A 26,100-nucleotide genomic window follows, 5' to 3' on the forward strand; every position below is an offset into this window, starting at 1 on the left:
AAAAAAAAAAAGGTCAGTATTTTTCTTACTTCAGACTTCCAGAGACCACACAGACCTTAGAAGTACTCAAACTGAGCTGGTACAGAAAACCTACCCACCTCATATCTTGAAATACATTCTTCAGGACTTAATTTTTGACTGACAAGTTGCACAGCCTTTGAAATGGAGGCCTCAAGTTCTTTCTGTGATTCTTCAAAATTGAGCAAAGCCTCCTTCTCTGAGGGTCTTTTCTCAGATTTGGACAAGATGTTGTTCAGGTCACCCATGACAGCCTTGGAAGAAACAGACTTCTTCAGAACATGCCTGAGTATCAGTAATTGCATTAAGTTATTGCTTCACAATATCACTCAAGTTTTTCAAGTTGAGATACTGATCTTGGAAATGTTCTAGATTTTGCCCTGACAAGAGTCTTGGAGACTGATTCCAATAGTATAGAACCTTTTCTATTTTACATGACTGACAAGGAGTCCCCCTTACCCCATAATGCTAAAATTAGAGATATCTCTGTGTGTATAAAGGAGTACCTCTACTTTGTCTCTGGCTTCTTTAATTCGTGCCTCCAGCCCAGTGGTGTGAGAATGCTGCTGAAACACCTGACTTGAAACATTCTGCATCAGGGATTGCAATAACTCTTCTGCTGCCACAATGTGGTCTTGGCACAAGGATCCTCTTGCAGCCAAACTCTGGTTGAACAAAAAGCATTAGAAGCTTTTACAAGTGTTTATTTGTCTTTTTGTTTAAACAAACTGAGTGAAAAAGCCAGCCTTGATCATGGATGGTCAATAATTGGCAAAGGAAAGCCTTATATTCCAGTTATGGTCAGTGTATGGCACTGTAAAATCTCTGTGTGGAGAGAAAGAAATTTGCTGCCATCCACAGGGGATTCTGTTTGCTGAAGCAATTTCTTTCTGTCAGTGCAATACCTCCTGTGCCTTTGCCACAGAGCCAATTAGATGTGTTTTTTAAATATGCTCTCCCATCCAAACAGCTTCTCAAATGAAACCACACATTTGGATATGCATCAGCTGATCATGAAGTCATCCAAAAGCAAGCATATACCAAGGCTCAGATTTTCTTGAGGTATTCAGCACTGCAAGGCAGGAAGCAGCTGGGTGTTTTGCATGCAGGAGTAGCGTGCCATGTTTGAATATTTATCATGAAAAGTCGTTATTGGAGCTGTTTTGATCTATGAATATTCAACACGTTTCTCCTGTTTGAAGTTGTCAATTAGCATTCTCCTAATTATAATCAGAGCTTTATTCTGATCTCGACCTACTGTACTGCAGGTAATGCGCGACCTGATCTCTCCTGCCCCCAGACATGGAGATACAATGCCAGCCACATTTTTGGAGGCTGTATTTCAGGGTGTCCTTTGTTACTTCATGTTTTTTTAACAAACTGGAGTCACACTGCAAAATGAGGCTTGTTTTATAAATATATGCCCATGATTACAAAAAGATGAACAGATCCTTTTCGTCTCTCACACTCCCAAATCTGTCAGCTAAACACAGTGCAAGAAGGCACAAAGCAACGGGAAACTAACACTGATTCAGGTGCAGTCATTGTAGGTAGATTAAATGAAATAAAGAGTATTTCTGTTTAATTACAGCAGTTACATAAAGGAGCTTCAATGAAACCTCCTTCTGGTGGTCATCTCCACACTGTTGGGTTATACAGGCCCTGTTGCAGAAATAGTAAAGGCAACATAAGACAGTGCTTCAGCTTCTTCACTGGAAACCCTGGCATCTTTGATCAGTCTCACCTTCACTGGCAGGTGAAGAAAATAAATCAGACTTTGTACTGAAGCTGCTGAGCTATATAAGTATTTCTTCACCTGCCATCTGGTGGGAGCTGGGGGTAATCCCAGGCAGAGAGAGATGGGAAACAACAGAGACTACTGGAATTTCTTGTCAGAAATTAATTCACGCTCTTTGTGGATATTTAGAGCAACTGCCTCTAAGCTGAGATTCCCCACATTACCCCACGTGCTGCTGAAAATACTTAGAGTATCCCAGCTTTTGATAGGTAAGCTTTGAATACAGCCAAACCTCCTCCCTGCATTGGAGGGTAGATAATAAAAGTACTGCCTGACCAGGGGAACTTCTCAATTTGACAGCTTGCAGAGCTCTAGACTGCTCCAAGTGCTGTGCTGGCCAGGAGTAATTAATATCACCTGAGAACAAGCTGCTGATCAGTGGCACCAACAGCACTTCATTGGCACCTGCTTGTCATCTGGACACACCAATGGTGGAAGATTCACTCACAGCTCATCTGGAAGCAATCCTGAGGAATAACATCAAGGCACAAGCACTATCTTGACTTTTTACCAGTGTTACAGCACAAAATCCACGTGAAGTTCTGTTTCACTGATGGTGGCTCATTTTACCGCAGCCATAAATCCGTGCTGCAAGATGAGAATCTGAGGAACAAGTATTTTAAGCAGCATTTTCACCTGCAAATGCTCCTCCATCTCAGGTTCCACAGGCCCCTCATGACCGATCTTGCTACGCAGACATCCCATCTCTGCTGCCCAGCTGTCCACCCCTCCAAGGAGCTCTTCAATTTTCTCCAGACTCCCTGGAAGCTCCGTGGTCTTTTCAGCAGCATTTGGGCTCTCTTCTCCAAGCTATAAACAAAGAGCAGGGTAAGATGTTCATTCCCATCATCTCCCCCCTGCCCTCCTCCAACACAGTCACCACTTGGGTCACTTTCCAGCTTTAGCACCCAACAGAGATCAAAGGAGAAATAAATCCCAAACATATTGGTAAATAAGCCATGTGAGGCTCAGTTCCTCAGCCCTGAGGGGAGTGGGACAGCACAACCTGTCCCCTTGTCCTTTCCTCTATAAGCAGCCACTCTGGAGAAAAACTCCTGGGCTGCAGCATCCCCCAGCCCACACCAGGGAATTGTCCAAGAGAACAGCACCTGGTGCCAGTCAAATCACAATCAGGAAGTGTGCTGAGAGTTTAATGGTACTGGCAGGCACAGGCCAGAGATCAAGCATTTGGTCTTGCCTTTTATATAAAAAATAAATATAATCATATGATAGTCATAATGTCCAAAGCAATGACAGAAAAATAACTCAGGAAGTCCTTAAGACCTTAGAAAGGCTTCTTGCACCTTACATCTGATTCCTCAATGTTTTTCCTTAAAGCATCTCTTATTAAGGGTTTTTCTAGCAAATTCTGGATTTCCCTCACCCTTTGATTGCTTCCTTTGATTTTATTGCATTCTCACTAAGCTCATCTCCTACAAAAATGTAGTAGTAATTCTTTGCCACCATTTACTGTCAGAGCAGTACCTTTAATAAATGTCAATGAAAGGCTCAACTCAGAAAATTAAGAGCTCTAATATTCCCAGGCAGAGTGAAAATGTCATTCTTGCGAAAGCATTCCAGGAAATGTAATATGTATGACATTAGGCAGGTTGTATAGGGATTTACAGCAGCCCAAAAACCTGTCAAGTGAGCTGGTAAAAAGTTGCACAACCTTAGAAATATCTATGCAGCAATAATTACTTTCTACTAGCTCAGGCACAGACTGTAAAATTTAGCACAGGCTAAATTGATTACTTCCACCTCTAGCAATGAATGAAGAGCTTTATTCTGCAATAAGATTTCCTTTTATAAGTGTTTTTGAGATTTCAATTTAAAAATTGAACCTTTTCCATCCTGTTATAATGAGAATTTAGCTGAGTCACAAAGATTAAATAATTGGATGCTGCTGTGTACTCTCTGTGCCTCAAGCTTTAAAAGTGGCAACCTTGAATTGACTGAAAGATGGATCAATCTCTGATTAGCAAGCTGATAAATCTAGAAAATATGGCTTTGAAGTTTGCATGGCAAAGAGTAATACAAACTTGTAACTCACAAAGTGTGCCTTCTTGATGAACTTTGCCCATCTCCTGTTCAGTTTCTTCAGCTCCTTGGCAATATTTGATCCAACTTGCTCTTTGCTGACTTCGATAAGATGGTTTCCTGCTTCATTTAAGGAACCGTGAATCGAATTCCTCTTTCCCAGGACCTCAGCAGGGATCTAGACAGAGGCATTGAAATCATTTAAAGCAGAACCCTGTCAAAAGTTTGTTTCCAAAATGAAAAACAGAAAAGCAACAACAGCAGCCCCTGTGAAATTTAATGCTTCCCTTTCAGGAGGCTTCCAAGTATCTCTGCTTGTCAAACAAAGAGAAATCCAGCCACGTACCTCTTTCGGATCCTCATTCCTGTTTTCTTCCAGCCACGTCTTTAATAAGTGGATGTTTTCTGTGTAATTACTCCAGGAGGACAGGACTTTCTGTAGGGTGGTATTTACATTGGAAATATACTCTTTGCACATGGAAATCTTTGACTCCACTGCCTTCAAAAGCTTGCTGATTTCTTGAGGATCTCCAGCTAGGACATGGAATAGGGATTGTTGTTATACACTTGGAAACAGAGAGGTTAATTAAATAGAAGCACTGTTTACACGGGACAGCAGATGGAATTAAAACTGGTGGCAGCACATCAGTTCAAAATAGAGCTCTTCATATCAATTTATGTGCATGAGCTTACCCAAGTCAGCACCACTTATGTTTTTCAAGTCTTCACAGATGTGAGTAGCAGTGTCCAGTTGTGTTTCAAGTTTCTTTTCTTCTATGAAATTCTGCCCAAAGTGAAAAGTAATTGATATGGGTAACACTGAATGACATAAAACTGGGTAAGAAATACACCTTGGGACACCTTCTTTCTTTTTCTTTCTTTTAATATGAGCCTACAACCTAGAGGTTAAATGTAAACTGAGCAAAGCCCACCCAGCAACTCAGCTGCACCCTTTAGTCTGAAACAGAGCTGTTCTTTTATTCTGCTTGTGCAGAGAGTAAAGTAAATAGAAATGTGAATACCTGAATGCCACTGCCTGAGCTACAGCCCTGCATGAGTCAGGGCTGCTTGTTTCAAAAAGTTACAGCCTTAGGGCAATACTGAGAAATGTCATCCACAACAAGTCAGGCAGAATTTAGTCACACTCAAAAAAGTGATGAAAGCAAAAGTTGGGTTTCCCTGCATGCATGGAAATATTGATTGCCTCGTTTCTGACACAGATCAAGATTCAACTGGGGATGGAGAGGATGAAAGAGGAAGAACTGGGAGCAGAGGAGGAGACCTGTGTGTGCACAGTGAATGAATGAGGGGCGATCCTCAGTCTCTCTCTGTCTGAGCTGATCTCACTCCAGCACTCCCCACTCCTACAAATGTCCAATCCAGCGGGCTACAAGACAACCTCCCCTGCGACTGTGACAAACCTGGGCCACCACATCACCACTCAGCCAGGACTTCACATCATGGGACCAGAAGGAAAGCCAGCAACAAGCCCTAAACTCCCTGGGAAAGCTCTATATTCTATCAGCTTGAGCAAGACCATGAACCACAACTGTAGACATAACATGATAATAAGTAGCTATGAAACCAACTGAACCAACAAACTCAGCACAGATTAACTCTGCACCACCATCTCACCACAGGGTGAGGCTGATACTGCTCAGGGAAACTACTATTTTATACAACCTGGTGTTGCCTCCTTCCACAGTTCTGAGCCTGGTGAAATTCCCACTGATTTAATTACAGATTTGCCAGTCTGAGAATCCTCTGAGAAAGTTCACTAAGGTGGAATTCACAAGGAATCCCATTAACTGGAGATGGGGAAAATCTGAAGGCATCAGCATTTTCACCTCTGCCTGTATTCCTGATGCAGTATCCTTTTGTCAGTATTTGGGGTTGGGCAACCCATCCCCTCTTAAAAGCCTTCATGTGGCATTAGTTTCATAACTTGAGTCCAGAAACTGAGCTAAGCGTAAAATGTAATAGAACAAGACAATCTTTATTCACCACGAAGAATAAGGAGGTAAAGAAGCTGGGAAAAGAAGAGGCAGAAGTGTGAATAATGGTTGGTTTTGAAGAAAGCAACTACTGAACTACCCCAGAGAGGGTTCTGTGGATTGGAGCTAGGAATGCAATACTACAGATGGCATATAAATAGTCTAGAAAGAAAGAAATCTTCACAGTAAAGACTAAAAAAGGGCAGAGAGAAAATCAGTCATGGCTTGTGTTACTTCTCCACACTGAAGAAAGAACACTCATTCATAGCAAAATGGAAGATGTTGGGGCAAGGAAAGCTTTAAGGGAAATGTACCTGCCCTTCTTTGAATAAATTCCAGATTTCACCAGGCCACCATGCTTCTACCAACTATAAGATCATCAGATGACAGACATAAGATTGAATCAAAGAGAGCTGGGAAAGAATTACCGTCAGGATGGGATTCTTGTATCTGAAACTTACATTCCAATTTTCCAGCAGTGATTCCACGGACTCTTTTGCCCCATATTTCAGGTCCCAGATATTTAGCTTTAACTTCACCTCATTGGCAATGGCTGAGCACAGTCCATAGTGGTATTCAAGGAAAGTGCTGGGGTTTGTGGAACGAATATTGTTGAATCTGCAAAGAGAAAACAGTTCCAGAAGTTTATTCAAAACCATTGGATATACCAGGCATTAATGTATAAGGATTTTATCCTAAAAAATCAGACTTACATGTATGTAAACATTTTTTTATGACAGAAATTAATTTCTAAGAGAGCAACAGTTCATTGTTTTAAAGCAGCAACAATTGAGCAGTCAATGTTGTCTGCTCAATGCATGAAAAACCTTAAATGTCAAAAAAAGGGGCCTCTGCCATCTGTATGTCAAAGCATCTCAGGTTATGGATACAGATTCACTGGTCATTTTTGAAAATATCCTCCAACAGATATTTGGGGTAGTACAAGCTATAGGCCACAGTGATTTTTAAAGGTGGAAATTAAAATTTAGAGAATCCCCACCACCAGGGAAATTTTTACATTCAAAATATTCAAGTTTCTTATCCCTAGTGGTTGTTCCCTATCCCCACTAGTAAAGGGCATGTGAAAAGGTGCTGTTAATGAGCTCCACTCTGTACACATAATTAAACATTCATTGGACCAATGAGAGATCCCTGCCTGCTCCACTTGACAGTCAGCCTGTGCTTAGGACAAAAATGCTCTTTTTCTGCAAGGCATGGATAAACTATGTGCTTTGCTCAGAACAGCAGAGCAAGAATACAGCATGAAGTAGAGGGAATTTCAGCATCACAACCTTCTTTTCATTTCCTCTAATTTTTCAGGCAAGACTAGTGGCATATTCTTCTCATCTTCATTCTTGAATGACTGAAGGGTGTCCAAGTGAGAATCAAAACAATCCATCAAGCCCTGGGGAGAACAAGACAAAGTAAGCCATTCATTTTGATCTGGAGTACTTCATCTGGCAATCTCCAAGGGGAAGAGCTATTAAGAACTAGTCAGCACAAGACAATCTTCCAGTGTCTTTACTCATAAAAGTGCAATAGAAGTATTCACTTCATCACCTTCTAAAGTGTGTATTTAGTGCAGTACTACCTGATTTCTCTTATCACTGTGCATCTACTTAAATATAAGGAACATGACTCTACACTACTCCTGCTACCAGTTTTTTCTGCACTTTCATTATCATCTTTAGGAGAAAAAAGCATCATTGTAACAGCTTCAGGATATAAAGCTGTTCTTTACTATCCCTTAGCAAAGACTGACAGCAAAACCTGTTGAATAAATCTATTAGGCCACCTGCTCCATAGTTCATTTGACTGCTCAATAAATTTGTGTCAAACACCACACTGACAGCATCTCAAATTAACCATCTGATGACCAGTGTCCCATGATTGGGGAATATTTACAGGCATGTGTCTCAGCATCAAATTCCCTACCTAGAAATAAAACATAAAATGTATTGCACAGAAGATAAGCTCATTTCTCAGTGGCATATAAAAAATATGCCAGAAGTTCATTTCTGTGTTATAAAATCCGGCACAAAGCATGTTAACTGAAATGGCTAAATCCTGGGACAGCCCTCAACCACAAAAATGGTGCACAGATTTTTACACTTCATTTTGTAATCTTAACACTGTATCAGTCAGACCGATACGAGCACTGTGGGTAATTTCCTAGATCTTAAGTAAAATTTGCATTATAAGGTACCACCTTGGCAATATGATCCCTACACAAGAGGTACTAAAAGGGGAAAAGATTCTCATCAGAATGTCTTCCCATGAAGAAATGTGGATTTGGCAGAAATTAAGCATTAATGGGTTTCCTCTTCTGAAGGAATGCGATGATTTTATCTACATGTTCAATGGGAAAAAAGAAATCCCTTAAGAAATTACATCAGTCTCTCTATCTTACTCTTAAAAATGCTTTAAGTACTTAGGTTGCACAACAAAAATTTTAGATCAAATGGCTAAAGACTGACAAAGCTGTTACCAGTTAAAAAGTCATCTCTCATATCAGGAACTGACTAGAAGCAGTACAAAAGAGTGGCGTTATCAAGACACTTTCAAGAACCCCCACTGCCCATTCCTTCAAATTTTCTTTAAGGACAGTGTCACAAAACCAGAAAACTTGTTTATAAAAAGCCCAAATATGGCGTTTAATGTCCAACCAGGCCTCAATACATCTACTCTTTCAGAACTTTCAAACTCAAAATGATGTTTAAACTATTATCTGTGCAAATATTTGAAGATCAGAATAAATAACTTGCATGGTACCAAGGTATCAAAATGTCTATCCTCGCCTTGAATGGAACTGCAGAGTAATTCAGCAAGTATTTAACTTTAAACACACAAACTTCTTGAACTATTTAACTTTAAACACACAAACTTCTTGAACTCCCTGGAATGTAACCTTGAGCTCAAGTGCTTTCCTGAATAGGTATGCATTAAGCACAGATTTAAAGATAAAGATGCAATTATCCTGTGTTATTACTTAACAAACAAACAAGTTGCAAGAACCACATAAAAAAGAACAGCATCATTTACTCATTCAGGCAGTACTCAAATTTAATCTCACCCCAGTGAAGTCTGAAACCTGCCTTATAGACCCATGCAGTTATTTAATTAAACTCATAATTCTTCAAAGGTATGTTCAGAAGAGCTTTTCATCTTCAGAAGACAAACATAGGCACACCACTTCCCAAAATGTCAATCAGTAACTTCTTAACAAGTGCTTTGCTGGGTCAAACTGAAGCAGGATTTCCTTTGTGATCAGCATACCTTAAATATTACAATTATTTCTCTGAAGACAGATATTGCTTTGAACGGGTCCTGCAAATCAGGCAAATCTTCCACCTGCAGACGTTCCACTTCCTGGAGCCAAGCCTCAATGCTATCCAGAGGGGAGGGCAACAGCTGGTCCAGCCTCACTTTCCACTCATTAATCTTTAAAAGGAAAACAAGTGGATTAAATCTCTCACTATTATTTTCTTCCCCATCCCCAAGATGCTGCCTAAGCTGGTGCTCAAGACATCCCAGGAACCCACTCCCTCATGCCTGTCACTGTTCAAAAAAAAGAGCTTCCAGTGAAGTCAGCTGCAAATCAGCCCTGTTTACCTCAAAACCAGGTTTGCTACCCACCTGTAACCTCTGCAACACCACAGAGAATCTGGCATTACTACCCTTTGCTGGTGACCATCCCAAGGTCCAGCATCAGGGAAATTTATAGTGAATTAAGTGCAAAAATAGGGGGGAAATGGAGATTAACAGCTTTCTGTCATGGGGCTGACAGGGGAACATCTCTTCCAAAAAGAGCAATTCCCAGCATGGCCCTACACATCCCCGTTTGAGCCAACACAGCCAACCTCACTGCAAAGCTCTGACCAACCAGGCCTCACTAGATCAGTATCTGTGCCACAGAAGAGAATATAGTAACACGCTTTTCCCAGTTGCATCACTGTCTGAGCCATAATTATGTCCCAAAATAAACTTTTAAGCATAAATAGGCCAAAAACTTTGATTGGAAGAATGCTCCAAGACAACCAGATGCAGGGCATTTTCCAGGGATGTTTCAGTCTTGAGGTTCAGGAGGCAGAAGGATAATACACAATCTCCTTCTGCCTCCTCTTGGGCACTGAATGCCACTCAGACTGGACTTCAGGTTCAGGGCCAATCCTCTTTTATCATTCCCAATAAAGCATCATCTCCCCACTTTTCCCAGTGTGAGTTCCTGGGCCAGTGTGAGTTCCTGGGGTCATGCTGGTAATGGGGTGAGTGAGAAATGCCTCTCACCTGAGAGATCACTTTATCCCACTCTTCCCTCATCTGCTGCTGGCCTTCACTCAGCTCAGCTTCACCTCTTTTTGATGACAACACAGGCAGAAAGGGGGTTTTCTCTTGGTTAAATGTTTCCATAAATGACATCATTTCCTAGGGATAAAATAGAAGAGTAATTCACAGAAGACGTCAGACAGGAGCTCACAGAGCCAAGTCCTGCCTTTGAACACACCGGGATGAGTTCCATAAACTTCAAAGGGTGTGATGCATGCAAAGGCAAGATAGCAAGAGGCATTCTTGTCTTCAGGCAGTATTTGGGTCTGAAATTATAGGTGCCATTCCCTAAGTCTGTATTTAACATAATGTCAGTGCAGTCAGAACACAGTTCTCCCCTCCCAACAAGAGAAAGGGAAAATTCCTCCTCTCACAGTTCCCCATGGGCCATTTTATCACAAACTCTGGCTGCAACATAAGCCAAAGGAAATGTTACTTCAGCACAACCTATAGCCAGCAATTCAACTATTCCTTTACAACATCAGCTGGGTAAAACCTACTGTTGTAATTAGCACAGAAATAGCAAAGGTAACTCTGTGAAGGGCCTATGTGCTTGAATCTTGTCCAACTCTTCAACATGAATTAAGACATTACTTGACTCTTTCCAAAAACTCTGCTCAAAAACGAAATAGCCTCTTTTTCGTAACAGAAAGAATTTTATCCTACCTTTCCTTCAATCATATGAGGGCATTTAACAACTTCATTGTCAGATTCCCAACTTTTGTTTAAAAGCTTACTTAACACTTCACTTCAGGCAATGAAGATCAAAAATATTCACAGAAGCAGATTCTTTTCACAGATGCAGTTAAATATAAAATGCAACTTACTTTGTACTTCTGGTAATATGTTTCATTCTCTGTTTCCATCAGCAGCTTTGCTAACTTCTTCTCCTGTGCAGCCAACCAGCCCATGGCCTCTCTTACTTTTTCCTGGTAATCAGAGCAGAAAATTTCATTTTTCCATTTCACATTGTGCCATAAAATAACACTCACTGAGCATATGATAAAGTCCATTCAAAGCTATTGAAAAACAAGTAATTCCTGGGGACCCTGATGAATTTTGAGTCAGGCACTATTACATAGCAGGGACAAAGTTTTAAATCGGGCACCTGGATATATGAAGGTATCAAGAGAAGACCTGACTGCAGTTCTTCTGAAGGGAGAGTATCAGTATGGAGGTATGTGAATAACCAATTAAACTCTCATAAGAGAGCATAGAGAAGGTCAGTGTTATCTGTGAGTGGTAACTTCTGTCCACTTTAAACGTCAGCTACTACACTTAAAGCTGGTTGTTCTGGGCATTTGCAAATCTGTCTGCCTCTTCTTTCATATTTACACAGACTTCAGAGAACACATGAAAACCACCAAGCTTGAAAATGTCCTCTGTAATAGTTAAATGAAAAACAAAACAACCCGAACAGCAACTCCACCTGTATGATCAATCAAAAACCTGTAACATGGAGTTTTTTCTACCACACAGGAGCAACAGAAAGTTCAAGCCAATTCAGTCTTGTCAGCCGCAGAATCAGAGGATCTACTACATCTACTGACTCAGATGTAAACTGGGCAAAGCAAGCACATTCATTTGAAAATGCCTCAGTGATAACATGTCATACCTGCATGTCTTCTTCAGACTCAGGCAAATTCTTGGAGTATTGCAAAAACTGAGCCACGTAAGTCATGATTGATTTTTCATCCGGATTCACAATGTCAACATCTACGAGAGCCAATACACCATTTACATAATTATGCAGCCTTCTAGGCCTGATCACATAATTACACACTATGCTGCAGTTATTAAAACACATTACCATAAACATGTTTATTTTGCAACAGCTTGCTTAACATGCCATTGACAGAAATTAATATGTAATGAGCATTTTTTTTCCTTGGGAATATTTTAATAGAACGTGATTAACTAATGAAAAAGTTTCTCCCATGAACAGGAAGGTTTCATATCCTTTCTTCTGCATATTGCTCCTGCAATTGCTGCCAATTCAAAAATTCTACAGTCCCTAAGTACAGCTGATGTTATAAAATAAAGAACCTCAGGTCTGAGCATCACAGCAAACATCAGTGTTCCATTTCAAACTTAAGCACAGTCTTAGGGATGATCTTAATCTCACTCCTAATAACCAAGATTTTTAAAAAGCTGATCATTTACCTTCAGGCTCCAGAAGCCGTGGGATATTCAGCTCCAGTTCTGCAATTCTGAAAGCCTCTTTCAGGTTTTCTTTATTGCTTCTGGCTTTTGCCTTCTCCAGGTCAACCAGACCTGGCCTCAAGGTTTGGATAATGGCTAAAAAAGCCAGTCCACTTCGCCAGCTGGACTTGAAATCAGTGACACTGACAGAGCCATGCCTGTCCCAGAAATGAGTGGAAACAAAATGTTAGGCCATCGAAAGAAACAGGCTGTAAGCACAAATTTAGAAACAGAATATAAATTCAGTAAAATGGAGTATGAACCAAATCCAAAAGAACCTTGCCTGTGAACATCTGCACAAGTCAGACAACACCACAGCCAGCACTACCAATCGCTACAATTACATATTTTTACACTAGTTTTACAACATGACTCTATTTCTTTTTGTCTTCTACTGCATTCTGAAGATAAAACTTTGCTGATCCAAATCCTTTCTAATATCACCTTTGTGCTCAACATCTATGCATTCTGTAGAGTGGAAAAGCAACAAGAAAAGCACTGCAGAACATGTAATTGTCTGCAAGGACACCAAGAACTGGCATTTTAGAAAATCCAAATCTTGAAAGTGATGTATTAGTGCAGGAGAAAGTATTTCTTTTTCTCTTAATTAGCTTAGTGTCTTTAAATCATCTTTTATTAATGTTCACAGCCTGAAGAGTGCTGGGAGGTGCCCAGTCATGGAGGTCACAGTGACTTCTGGGACAACTTTCCAAAAGCAGCCTTTATGTTATGAGTATGTTACAGCATGGAAAAGATGTGGGGTTTCAGGTGTCCAAATTTAATCACAAAACAGTGGGCCAAGTCTTACAAGATTTGTTCCTTTACCAAAAACTATAGGATTCACCGGCAACAAAATAATTCAACATAATGACAGTGCAGAAATGATACTGCAAACCAGACAGCAATATTGCTGAAAAACAGGCAAAGAAGGAGGAAAATTACATGGACAAAGAGCTGTTTTTGATGTGCCAATTAATCTTCTTGTGATAAAACACAGCTACAAGGCAAACCTCAGTGCCATTCTACTGGCAGAAAGTGTCTGATGTGCTGATGAAGGCCTTTATCTCCCACTAATAACATGGAATATTAGTAGGATTTTATTAGAACATAAAACAACCAAAGAGCTGTGGAGAAAGAGCTGACATTACTGTAAAGCATATTTGAAAGATCCTGGAGTGAAGCAGCAGCCCTCGAAGAAAATGTAAATATCTCTATCTCCTCTAGATTGTGTGCTGTGAACACCCCCACAGAAAGCAGCAGTGCTATCTGTACATCAAGCATTTGGATACATCTTGTTAGAATTAGGGACTAGGATCACCAGGATCAGGATCCTTCTTGGGGATCACACAGTGTTTTGACAGAAAAGTATGAGTTGTGGGAATCACAGAAATCCTACATTTTCCATTAAAAAAAAAAAATTAAGAAAATCCTTGAAACTTTGTTAATCAGTGCCAGCCATGAGGATTAAAACACGCAAATCATGTAAACATTCCACTATGCTTATCACACAGGAGCCCCTAAAAAAGAAAAGCCAAACAGCTCAGATTACACTGTTGTACTTAATTAGTAAGATGAACTTCGCTTTATCATATTTAAAGGGCTCACGTCAAAACATTTAGGGCTGATTGATGCTAAAAGTACTGGTAACCACAAGTGAAATTTAAAGGATTTTCTGCTAAGCTTTCACGAAGTAATGTTAAAAAACAGGGGAAAATACCACCACATTTAGAGGAAAGCAGTAATACAAAGTGTAGCATGCTAATTCTAAGTCTTGGATGGAACTTACAGCGAACACTGTTCTTTTGCCCACAGCAAAAGAGCCTTTGTAGCAGACATCTTCCACCGTTCCTTAATTTTAGCACTTTTTTTAGCTGATCTGCTTGCCTTTGGAGAGGAGTCAACAGCACTTGAACAATCCAGTGAAGGCTGATTGTAAGTACAGGCAAGTGTCCTGGCCAGTTCTTCAATCTATCAGAGGAGATGGGAGACTTATTGAGGCTTCAGTGAAAGATTACCAAGGCATCAGCGGCAGAACACCACAGAGAATTAGACAGGACTCAATCACAGCTGTAACAGTAGCTTTCCTGTCCCCCCCATATCAAATCAAGCTTTTTTATCTGCACAATCTGAACTATTTCATGCTGAATTCCCATCTTTAGGCAATTTTTTGGCAGGATATATTTACCCAAAGACCTCTGTGTTGCACTGTGGGTACCAGCAATGACATCAAGGGACCTTCTGATTCAATTTCTACTCTAACCAGTGACAGTAGCCCATGGCAGCTCTGTTTTCTGCTGTTAAGAGTGCCCCATAAGGCATGCTCAGAGTTTGCCTGCTCACTCAGGGTGCAGGAAAACCTACTTGATAGGCCTCAGAGATCTCCACTGCGTTAGAGATGCTCGGTTTAGGTACAAAGGTAAGTGCACAGGCCTTGTGCAGCACAAGAGTATTTGGCATCAAAGTACCTCTACCATGAAAAACATGGGCTCGATGCTGTTGGAAAACTTTGCTTCTTAGTGCTCTCCTGAGCCCCAGCCACCAGTTCATCCCAGTACACCGATGTTAATTCACTGCTGGGCTCTCCCTAGAAGCCAGTTTGGCTCCAGCATCCTCTGCAGCCCTACAACATGATTACATTGAGGCCCTGTGCTTTCACACCTCCCCATAACCTCATGCCACACAAGATGCACACTCTTATTGTATAAAAAACATGACTATGACACCTTCGTGTTATTTCAGGCACTGGTACTGAAAAAAAAAAATACAAGAACTGAACATTGTAAGCACAGTCAACAGGGAGGAGTGGGGCTGCCTCTGAGGGAGATGGATGAGCCACTTCACACTATCTGCTCTTTTTGGAGCTTAATCATTACAGACCTTAGACAAGCAAAATTTAGCCTATTTTTTAACTGGTTACTTCAAAAAACAAATCTCAGTATCATTCCTTCCTACCATTTGCAGCTAGATACTGTTCATCACTGCACTGGTGCATCTCCTCCTTGACCTGTCACTTCCACATGTCAGAAAATTATCTTTTGCTTTGCACTAATTCATCTCATTTGGCAATGACATAAGCCAACACATTTTTTGTGCTTTTCCCCTCTACTAAATCTCTCTTACATCGCTGAAATACTTACATGGAAATGAAATATAATGGTCCAGATTAGGCCAAGCACAATGGAAGGTTTTCCTTCGATAATGTCAGCTACATGAATATTTATGAGCTTCAGCTAAGGAGGAAAAAAAAGGGATCATTGTTAACAAAGAAAATGTTCCACCAGCTAAACTGGCTTTAGTTGTGAATTTTGACATTAATACTCACTGATCTGCTCTTTAAAAATGTCAAAGCATTTTCTATATTACTTCTACACTGGAAAGTATTAAATCCTTTTTCCCGTGGCTGCAAAGCAAAAAAAAAAAACCAGGTTATATCTTCAACCATAAGAATTAATTTTATTCTATATTTTGATAAGGGAAGTCCTGCAAAGATTCATAAATTACTTTGGATCAACTTACTTCTATGTGTTTCAGACTCAATGGTATAAAAATAAGTCACTTGAAACTAACTCTGTGACTCCAGAGGGATGATTCATATGGTTGCAGTTAAGCATATCCAGAAATCTTTGCTGGACTTGACAAAGGACTGAGGTAATATTTTTATTACTCTGTCTTACCAGATGTTGACCTGAAAGCACTTCCAACAGATCCAGAAGCAAATGTCCTTGCTGTATGTCTGTATACAGGTCTGAGACAACATAAGGAGGGGTATGCTGCAAGATAAATTTCAATCTTTTGTCATTTTGAATTCAACACACTACAAAACATCACAGATTACTCTGCTGTTAAATAATATTTAGCATCCTTTATTTTTTTTCATTAAGCTGCAATAAAAATCCTGCATCTAAACACCCACATCCTGTTTCTTCGAATCCATTACTTTGTTTGTATCTTATTCCCCTTTGTCCTGCCTCTGTGTTTTATAAGGGTAATTTTAGGCCTCACTTCCAAGCATTCATATTTTTCAAGGAGGTCTGTGGCGAAAGAAAAAAAAATTAAAGAAACGGAAAGCTAAACATGGCAGTTAATTCGTATTTTGAGATCTTAATATTAAGTACAAATTTGAGCATAGAGCTGCATAACTAAACTTCTTTTCCCCCACACAACACAAACTTATGATAAGTTCAGCAGCTTCTGCTCAAGGAGAGAACAAAACAGGATTTTTTTTTTTTTTTTTTTACCTGAGCAAGTCAGAGCCCCAGCACATGCTGCAGGAGCTGTTTTCTGAATGCTTAAATAGCACCTACACTACTGTGTGGTTTGTCTTAATACTTACCAGTCATGCAGGTCATCTCATTAAACTTATGTTCTTGGATTGCATAATAGAATGACACTTACCTAATCACAGTAAAACCAGTTGTAAACTCAGAAACTCATAAAACCCTGAGACATGTGCCTCAATCCACCACAAGTTTTACCACATGAGTAAGGAAGTGTGGTATCTACACACAAACCACCTCATACAAATGTCCTTGGACATGCCCCAATACAGTGCTGCTGTAACTAAACAAATGCTTCTCGGGGCTACTTTTTACATCCAGTGCCTAAAAAAAAGGTGTAGTAATTTGGTTTATTCCTAAAAAATTTAATCTCTAAGCAGCATATCTGAATCAGAAAGGCAAAAGGCATGTCTTTGCTAAAGAATCCCCTATTTACCTTTGCCAATATTGAATTTATCCAACTAGTGAAGGTTTTCTTCTGTGTAAACTCTCGCTGGACTAGGAAATAAAAACAAAAAAGAAAAGAAAGTTAATGGAAAAAATGATCAGGTTTTATTCCTCTTTCTCAAAAAGACACATGGCATCCACCTCAAACCCAAGGTCTGTTCTTCCAGGTATTAAGTTACTATTTAATATCAGTTTTTCTCAACTCTTGTTTTAGAGCTGATATTTTCTTGCTTGCAGAGTTGATACTGCAAAGACCTCTACAACCATCAAGCATAACCTACAGGATGAAGAGAATAACTAATGAAGGTTTTCTCAGAAGATCAGCAAATACAAAGAGCGGGATGAACACATTATTCTACAGAGAAATATGTCTACAACTGCTCTGTTCATTTGTAAATGTTCCTTCAAGGACTCAGGGCCATCATCAGTACAAGACACATCGTGAAATTCAGGAAAAGCCAAAATCCATTAAGTTGGATGCAGGCTGGAGTTAGGGGATAAATGCACATCTGTAGGTGAAGCCACACAATGAGAAATCTTTGCTAAGTGAAGGGCTGGAGAGAGTTATGAGGCTGTCATGGGGAAATACACCCTCTAACAGCATCCTTTCCACTGGTGGGCCCTCCCTGGGGTGTACAGACAATTAATCCAGCCAAAAAGGAGCACCCATGGTCTTAATACCAGCAAGAGGAAGAAGGAAGTGCTTGAACTTGTGCTGCAGCAAAAAACAGTGAAATGGGACTCAAAGCATGACCCAGTGACACAGAGATCCAGCTCTGCACCAGGGGCCCTCATGGTGCCACACAGTGAGCAACTACCAGCAGCTGTGCAGGGGGACAGGGAGCTGGTTAAGCCCATGTTTTAAAAACCAGAGTATTTAGACTGTTTCTCACACCTGCCTGTGGGCAGCAGAGATGGAGAAAAGTCCAGTTCCCCCAGAAGCTGAAGCAGAGGGTAAGCAGCAGAGCTGGACCAGACCAGCTCCCCAGACCCAGCCCTGCCAGGGGCAGTGTTATCACCTCACTGCCCAGCCCATGTTCCCTCCCAAAAAAACACTCCATGTCCAAGCCACACCACAAAACCCTACATCCTTAGGGGCTGGATGTCTGTACACAGATCTGAGGTGACAGAGGTGCTGGCCCCTGAGATGATGGGATCGCATCTGCCACCAGCAGCCATCCCAAAGGCTCATGAGAGCCAGCCTGAATACAAACTCCTTTTTAACACCCTTTCCATAGCAGCCTTGACTGCAAGCATTGGGGCTGGCTTCCCAGAATAAGCTTGCATGGAGAAACAAATCTGGGAGACAGGGTGGGAATAGACCATCTCTTCTGCCTCTCAAAGTGTGTTCTTGCTCAAAAGATTAATTGAAGGTTTGACACTGTAAGGCAAGTGCAATACTTCTCAGCAATAGATATGTATGTTTTGGTAGGCTGGGCAGGATGAAGGATACCAAAAATACCAAGCCCTTGGGGGGAAAAAAAAAAAAAGTTGACTGTTCTGCCCATGAAAATGAAAATGCCACTCACAGGAAAATGTCCCACACTTTACTACACTCTTGGAATCTGCAAACACAAACCCCAGTCATGGGGTCTTTTCATGATCCAAGACAGCCCAAAGGAGTTGCTGCAGAGCTTCATCAGCTCATGAAACACAGAAATTCACTTGAGGATAACCCTGGCTCCTGCTCCTCACCCCATAGGCTGCCTTCTGCCTCACTGGGCGGGTGAGCAGCAATAAAAACATTCATGTTACGTGCTTGAGCACTGCTTTGCATCCTGTAGTGAAGGCGTCTTTCAACAGCCCTCCTCTAATCTGCAACACCACCATCCTGCCAGAGCATGAAGCAATTGGCTTCCCCTGCTTGCTGGATCGTTTTAGGATTCTTTCTAAGCACCACAAAGATTGCCCTCAAACGGTAAGATAAGTGCAATCTTAAAGGCATGGACAAAAGCGACAGGACAAAATCAGGTCTTGTCGGAAAACAAAGTTAAGCACAAACATGCCACACAGCCCCAACAACGCTGCAATGCTCACAAGGAGGACAAAAATAGCATAGGGATACTGGCTTCATGTTAGCACAGGAGCCAGCCACACCCTTCAGCTGAACACCATGTGGGAGCCATTCCAATTACTCAACGAGTAATTATTGAGTAGCTGCGCTCAATTTTATCAGGCAGGCAAGGCTGGCAGCGCTAGCACTTGAAAAGGGATAGAGAGCAAATATTGACTACTCTGCCTGACGCCAGTGACTCCTGCAGCTGCAGCTCTTGCCAAACACACACTGCTGCTGCTGATTTGAAGAACTTGCATTTGGGGTTGGTTACAGATGGTTAGGATGAGACACTTGGCCTTGTTTTGGTTAACAGCCATATTAACATGCTCCATTATGCAATAGGGGCCAGATACTGCAAGTGTTGATTCACGTGGGCAGCTCTCAGGAAAATGTCTCACCTGGTGAAAGTACAAGGTGGTTATTCCACTGCACACACCTAAAAGCATCTTAAACCCTCCACAAGCTACCTAACACAACCCACTGGGCTGCCTTCCAAGCAGCTGCTGCCTCAGCTGCAATGTGCCTTATTTTCTTACCCAAACAAATAATAATAATAGAATCTCCCCCTGAACTAGTAACAGAACTCCATGCTTGCCAGCATTCCCCCAGCTTGTAGTGAAGCAGTCGGTGTTTCCACGCAGGCCACCCCACACACACTCAGTACAGATGTGCTCCTGGCACCGTGGCAGGAGGTTGGATTGCAATTTTCAGGCTGTGTTTTCCCTCCCAGCTCCCCTCTGACACTGCTGCTGCTCAGAGGCGCTAATGATTTAATCAAGCTCTCCAATTCTTATCTCTACCACGTGGTTAATTAATACGGATTTTTATTTTTATGAAGGTGAATGGATTCTTTGTTAGGCCTTTTTGTAGCACTCTAACTGACCTTGCCCTAGTTTTCAAAATGTCACTGACCTAGAATAAAAAAGCTATAAAAAAAACCCAAACCCTGATCATTCTCTTTACTTTGGGTCAAAACTCACTAAGCTAAAAAGTGGATCTGACAGAACAGAATAAGAACCTGGGAATCTGAAAATACCCAAAATCTATCATATTTCACCCTGTGTTAACAACTCTTCAGGAAGGAATAACACGTACAAGCAACGTGTCACGTAGGATAGCTAAAAATCAATACACACTGCTGGACAATGACTGTTTTATTCAGTAATGAGCTACCAACAAGTGCTACAAACCAGGCTGATCATTAGGAACACAGGGACATGGCAGGGACCACGTGAGTGCTGAACTCTCCCAGGAGGGAGAGGAGAGCAGCAGCACTGCCAGCCACTGTTTTGCTCTCAGCCCTCCTTTAACTGATGCAGGAAAAAAAAAGACTTAAAATTGGTCTCCTCTTCCCTGCTGCCTTTCGTGCCTCCCTTCCTGAGGTGGGGGAATGGCAGCTCCAAGGAAAGAACCATCTCCTCCTTTGGCAGGGAGCTGGGGGAAGCAAATAATTGCAGAACAGATGTAGCCTGTCCTTCCACACTCATCAAACCCTGTCACCAAACAGCAAAGAGGATTTCTTCTATCACAAGGACTTGCATATCACTGCTAGTGAACAATTTACAACTGTAAGACTTCTTTTTAAAAAATAATTTTAAGCAATCACTTTAAATTAATGAGCACAAGCCTGCCTCATCTCTGCTTCACCAGGAGGAATTACCTCTTGTGTATGATATTTTTATATCTTCCTTTCACTGAGGTCAGCTGAGGCTATGTCTACAGCAGCGTGCAGGGAGCTCATCAGGAACAGATCAAGAGAGCTGGTGTTCATAATGCAGTGTATCCACCACACGTGCAGGGACAAACGTTGTGTTGGGCTAACTCTAGCCCCAGTGCCCACAGACAGCCACAGCACCTTCTCTTCTTCAGTTTCATTCCGAACAACCATTTCCACACTCCCTGATTCCCCAGCAAAATGAACCAAAGGATGGGTAGCAGGGATAACAGGGAGAGCTTCTTCAAGACAGCACTGCTGGTATGAACTAATACACCAAGCAAGTACATTCTTTAAATGACTGGAACCATCAGAAGAACAATTAAATACTTGCCAATCCAGGGAGAGAGTGAGCAATTAACCACCAAGCCCTCTGTACAGTCCCTTCCCTTCCACCCAGCAACAGTTTCATATTCTGCAGACAGGAAAGCAGGGAAAAGACTTATTTCCAGCATTTATGTTCAGCAACATGGTGTTAAGCAATTAAAAATAAACACAGAATTTTTTGTCAAGATTGAGAAGTTTACCCAAAGCCCAATGAAGATGAAGAAAATACCTCTACAAGCAGGTATGGGTCTTTTCAAATCCAAATATTGTATAAATATTAACTAAATCACTACTACCACATCAGTGAAGCAAGTGGAAACTTTTCTACACTACTCCTTTCAACCTCCTTTTCCTTTTGAAAGCAAATTGTCCAATTTACCGCAAGTGCTGCTAACTCAGGAAGTGTGCTCACACCAGGCTTTGCCCTCTTGGTTTTCTTAAACCCTTTTGCTGTTCTTGTTGTCAGGATGCTGGAGCAGCCCTGCTCTGCATCACCACTGTCTTTACTGCCACCACAACGTGATGTTTAGTGCTCAGGGGCATAGGCAGGCTGCAGACTAAATTCTTCAAGGTACCAAGTCACATCATTTAGATATAAACATACTTTTCAAGATAAACACTTAAGTGGCTTTTCTAACATTTTAAAGAACATCCACAGTGAAGCAGGGATCTGACTCTAGTGGCCTCCAGTGCCCTTTACAGGTGCCTCAGGAGCCATCCACTCCTTTGGCATTTTAATGCCAGTTTTTAACCAGTTATGCACCAGGTAATGCCTTTAACAAATTGAAATTTACCTAGCAGGGAACACTTTTATGCAACTATCCAATCTGTTTTTTACATTAGGCATGTGAAGCAGACAAAAATACCCATGACTGAATGTTTTCAAGGCAGTGTCACGTGCCAGTTGCCTCTCCAGTGCCATCAGCCCTGTCACATGCCACGAAGCTGTGCAGTATGGGGAACTGTAGTTCCCTCACCCGGGCAGCATAAACCAGGAATAAATTTCTGTGCAGCTCCTATGGGAGCTTTTCAATTTGTAAAAGTCACCCTTGTAAAATCGTAATAAACATTTAATGGGCTTTTTTTAATCGTTCTAGTTAAAGAAAAAAAAAGTGTAGCTGTAATAAGCAAGTGGACCCATCAGATGAGACATACAATTAAAACAAAAAAAAAAGCTGGGTAAGAATTATTAATCTACCTGACCTCTGGATGAATTAAGAGGATCTCGAAATCTCCCTTTACTCAGATGAGTACAATCTACTACAAGCTGCACAACAAAACCTATCCATACACATCTCCATATTTTCAATTTCACTTGAAGAGAAATCATTCATAAAGCATTAGACATAACTGCATGAAAATAGTATCATTCATTTTTATCACTAAACTCTCTTTAAAAACAGTTTTGTTCAAAAACTCTCTTCAGTTTTAGCAACCACATTCCTATATTATCATCCTTTGGGTTACAGTTATAAAGAGTAACACACATGCACATTAATAAGTGGAGCCAAAAATTAGGACCCCTGCAGTTAATTAAACAGTGAAAGAGTAAGTACATACCCCAAACTCCAAGAGCTAAAACACTCTCTTGTGTTTGAATTAGCTCAGCAAGCATGAAAAGAAAAGGGAAAACAGTTCTGCACAGGCTTGGTGGGAAGTGCCACACACAGGGTCTGTTTGCTATCCTAGGGAAGACAGGGGAAAGATTTGTGCATGGGACAGAAAACAGAGGTTGAATCCTCCCACAGTTAAAGAGATTTGTGTTCCAAAAGCAAAAAATAACCCGCTCTAGAGTGCCACAAACCCTGCAGAGTTCCTGCTGCAGCCACCCATCCGCGAGCAGCCACGCATTCCCCTCGCCGCAATCCTGCACTCCTGCTCAGCAGCAAAGCATGATTCCATCTCCAACTGCTCCCAAAGCACTGCCAGGAGGCCCTTCTCTTACCAAGGAGGTGACATGCCTCCTCATCTGAAGTAGCTAAAGGCAATTTTGGATGTTGACTGTGCCTCTTCAATTCACAGAAGGATGAGCAGCAGGCTGGACCTCTCTCTGGGGCCAGCCCATAACGCAGTGATGGGAGGGAGACACGGGAGGAGGAGACATACAACAGGGATCCTGCTTTATTCCTCCCATGCTCATTGCCAGCCAAGCCCTGAGCTCCTGCCTGCTCCATCCTACACCAAAACTGACTTCAGGTTTCAAAGATGGTCCGTAGTGCAATGGAGCATCTCCCTGTCAAGCATCCTCTGTTCACCAAGATGTTTGCAGATCGCCTGGCAGGAGAAACCCTTTCCTTAAGTATTCCCCCACTGGTCATAACTGTAATAGGTCCAGCTCCAGGCTTTTCACCTGCACTTTTACATAGCTGTGCAAGGACACAAAGCAATCCTGCAGCTGCTGTAAGTTGTGCTGCATCAGAAAACTGGGAAGAAGCAGAGAGGTGCTGAAGGAAAGGACACAGATAATGCCGACCTTAATCTGATTAACTGTAACATCTGGGACAGAGGGAAGGAGAAAAAGAAAATAAAAGAAGCCTGCCCAATTCCTGACATCATGCATTTTCATAGCAATTTCCACTTTCTTGGCAGGGAGGGAAGGGGTAACTATTACTCTCATCTGGATATCAGCCTGAAAACTGGTAAAGGTTAAAGCGCAATACATAACTCTGAAAAGATCCATATATAAGGGTTTATATTCTTGCAGCTCTTTACTTCAGCCTCATGATTTTGTGACTAGCTTTACCATTTGAAAATGCCTGGAGATGGGGGCATTAGAAAACATACTGCTTTCATTTCTTCACCTATTTTCTTCATGTTTTTCAAGCTCCATTAAGTCTCCTTAAAGTAATCAGCTGACAAGAAAGATGTACTGAGGACAAAGTTACATTTTTACCTATTTTCCAGTGAATGTCTTTATGGCATCTTCTAAGCCAAACGCTTTTAAGGAAAATCAGTGTTCACCCTCAAACACTCTTCTACCAAAATACCCACTAATAAGCTTTTACACTACTAACCAACTAGCCATAAATTAATAGGAATTCTATAATAATTAGAGCTACTAAGTAGTAAACTCTTCACTAATTACCTAAAGGAGATTGTTCTTTCCCTCTTTTTTCCTTCTTTTTCTTCCCAAAAGTGCTATCCTTGCAGAAGTCTGTAACTTAAATAACAGTCAAACGTACCTAAAATAACATACCTATGCATGGCCGGGAAGGAAAAACAAATAAAGCTAATGATTTTGTTACATTTTTAGGCATAAACGTCACAAAATTATATGACCAAACCAATTGACACATTAAGTTGATCTTGCCCTAATTAACAAGACTGGACAAGTGCTCTATCCCCACGGGATGCCTTTCAGGAATAATGGAAGACTGGATCACAAAGAACTGAAAAGTAGATCAAAATATATCTAGACTACATCCAGACTAGATCTCACTCTTGCTTTTTCCTTGTGCACCATTTATGCATGTCTCCCATTATGCTGTGTATTATGCAATGCTGGACATATTCTTTGAAGCTATATCCCAGCAATTTGAAAAAGGAGATCGTAACAAGTTCTACATCCATCTGCAGTCACACAAAATGTAAGCTGCTTTTCTGATAGTTATAAGCAGCTATTCCTTGAATCTGAAATTTCTCTAACACTTCCCCAGGTGGGCCTCAAGATTTAAAGCAATCAATGTCACTGGCTGCTTCGCAAATCTCATCTTGAGATTCCTGTTAATGGAAAAACCTGTTTCCTTGAGTGACCCTATTCTTCTTATTTGACCTTTGCTACCACAGATCTGTGAGCAGAGCTGCTAATGGTCCCTACATGTCATATCAGGGAGCGTGTCTTTGGTGCTTCCTCACAGCTGTATTGCCATTTCCTTGTTTGACCCTGAGCAGACGCTGCAGCGCCACAGCTCTTACACAAAACGTGTCAGTACCATTTGTTGTGTCTTCAATCATTACAAAAAATTGCTCATGTCACTTCTACGGGATGTCTCCGGATGTTTTACAACAGCCAGGCACAGGCAGCTTGGGCACAAGATTTGCAGTGTGCTCATTTCAGCATAATCTGAGAGCTCCATTTATTACAGCAAAGAAATACAGTCATTTCAATTTTACTAAGCAGGGCTCCTTCAATGAGATAGACCAAAAAGCTCAATTGTTATTCAACACAAACACCAATCTGACTTTCCAGAAAAAAAAAATAATTTGAAAGTAAAACTCTGTCCTAAAATGGCATGTAACTTTAAATCTGCCTTAAAGCTAGAGTGTTTTCCAAATCTGTTTCACAACAACAGCCACCTCAGCCTTTCTACCCAAGGCTGTTTGACTGGCACAACAAATGTGTGTCTGACAAGCTGTGCTTGGTGCAAAAGTCAGACTAGCTCCTGTCTGCTACAAGTTTTTGCTTGTTCTCCTGAAAATGCAATACTGAAGCAAAACGGAAGAAAATTCACCATTAAAGATGCTCGGCTTTGGACCACTATTAACCCTCACTCGTCAAAACACATTGCTTCAACGACAGTATTAGTGCAAATATGGATCACAGAAGCAACTTGGCAGAATATTCTTTTGCACCATCTGTTTTCAACATATTTGCTTTCAACCAAGAAACCATAGAAATTTCATTGCAAGGGAGTTAAAAGGAAATAGCTCTGTGGAAACACAAGTTAGCCCATCCATTCTAGAATAACCAGGCTTAGTCTAAACACATCAAAACCAAGCTTTTCAGCAGGGCTAGTCCTGCTGCCTGGACTAGACTCCTTGATAGCCTCCATAAATATGTTCAGAGCAAAGTCAACCTTCACAGAAAATTCTTATAGAAGGAAATTCAACATGTGAGTAAGGAAAATCTGAAAGTTCTGACAGGCCAGGTCAGATGCACTCATCATCATTTAACTGTCCAG

At 41.2% G+C, this 26,100-nt stretch overlaps 1 protein-coding gene across 1 annotated transcript in view; it reads right to left on the reverse strand.

Annotated features, from left to right (window-relative positions):
• SYNE2 (spectrin repeat containing nuclear envelope protein 2) overlaps positions 1-26,100 on the reverse strand; it is a 170,785-nt gene that overhangs the window by 132,053 nt on the left and 12,632 nt on the right. Inside the window, 18 exon segments of the mRNA XM_017738829.1 lie at positions 99-272; positions 525-683; positions 2,453-2,626; positions 3,870-4,034; positions 4,203-4,390; positions 4,550-4,640; positions 6,312-6,468; positions 7,143-7,255; positions 9,127-9,291; positions 10,138-10,275; positions 11,004-11,105; positions 11,792-11,892; positions 12,340-12,536; positions 14,165-14,346; positions 15,516-15,608; positions 15,701-15,778; positions 16,053-16,148; positions 17,092-17,153. Of these exon segments, the coding sequence (XP_017594318.1) occupies positions 99-272; positions 525-683; positions 2,453-2,626; positions 3,870-4,034; positions 4,203-4,390; positions 4,550-4,640; positions 6,312-6,468; positions 7,143-7,255; positions 9,127-9,291; positions 10,138-10,275; positions 11,004-11,105; positions 11,792-11,892; positions 12,340-12,536; positions 14,165-14,346; positions 15,516-15,608; positions 15,701-15,778; positions 16,053-16,148; positions 17,092-17,153 (2,435 nt within the window).

This window comes from Corvus brachyrhynchos, unplaced genomic scaffold (assembly GCF_000691975.1).
Source record: "Corvus brachyrhynchos isolate BGI_N302 unplaced genomic scaffold, ASM69197v1 scaffold245, whole genome shotgun sequence".
Classification (NCBI taxonomy): domain Eukaryota; kingdom Metazoa; phylum Chordata; class Aves; order Passeriformes; family Corvidae; genus Corvus; species Corvus brachyrhynchos.